General features: G+C 43.1%; 1 protein-coding gene across 1 annotated transcript in view; it reads right to left on the bottom strand.

Annotated features, from left to right (window-relative positions):
* slit2 (slit homolog 2 (Drosophila)) overlaps nucleotides 1–506 on the bottom strand; it is an 85,957-nt gene that overhangs the window by 9,619 nt on the left and 75,832 nt on the right. Inside the window, exon 29 of the mRNA XM_031876310.1 lies at nucleotides 222–315. Coding sequence (XP_031732170.1) covers nucleotides 222–315 — 94 coding nt within the window. The remainder of the gene's footprint in view (nucleotides 1–221; nucleotides 316–506) is intronic.

Consider the following 506-nt stretch of genomic DNA (forward strand, 5'->3'; position numbering starts at 1 on the left):
ACACACACACACACACACACACACACACACACACACACACACACACAGCTTATCTCTGCAGGGGAAAAACCAGCAACTCATTTATTTCAGCGTGTGAAATGTTAGTACTTAAATCATGTGGGAGAAAAACATCACTGCTAATCACCAAATCCGCATACGTGTGTGTGTGTGTGTGTGTGTGGGTGTGTGTGTGTGTGTGTGCGCGTGTGTAGTCCACTCACTTGTATCCCTGAGGGGTCAAAATGCACTTTGAGTCGTGTTGACATGGGTTCAGCTCTGGAGCGCAGAAATCCAGTTTCTCTTCACAAAGCTCCCCTGGGAACACACACACACACACACACCTTTTCAATGCTTTGCATACCATTAACAATAATATCAAATAATAAACAAAGTAAAATTAATATATAAAACACCTTGATATTTGTTTGTGCATCTTGGTATGATCAAGCATCTCTATGTGTACATGCACTGCAGGCCCGGGACTGTATGTGTGTGTGTGTGTGTGT

Source organism: Anarrhichthys ocellatus, unplaced genomic scaffold (assembly GCF_004355925.1).
Source record: "Anarrhichthys ocellatus isolate YVR2014 unplaced genomic scaffold, GSC_Weel_1.0 scaffold107, whole genome shotgun sequence".
NCBI lineage: Eukaryota > Metazoa > Chordata > Actinopteri > Perciformes > Anarhichadidae > Anarrhichthys > Anarrhichthys ocellatus.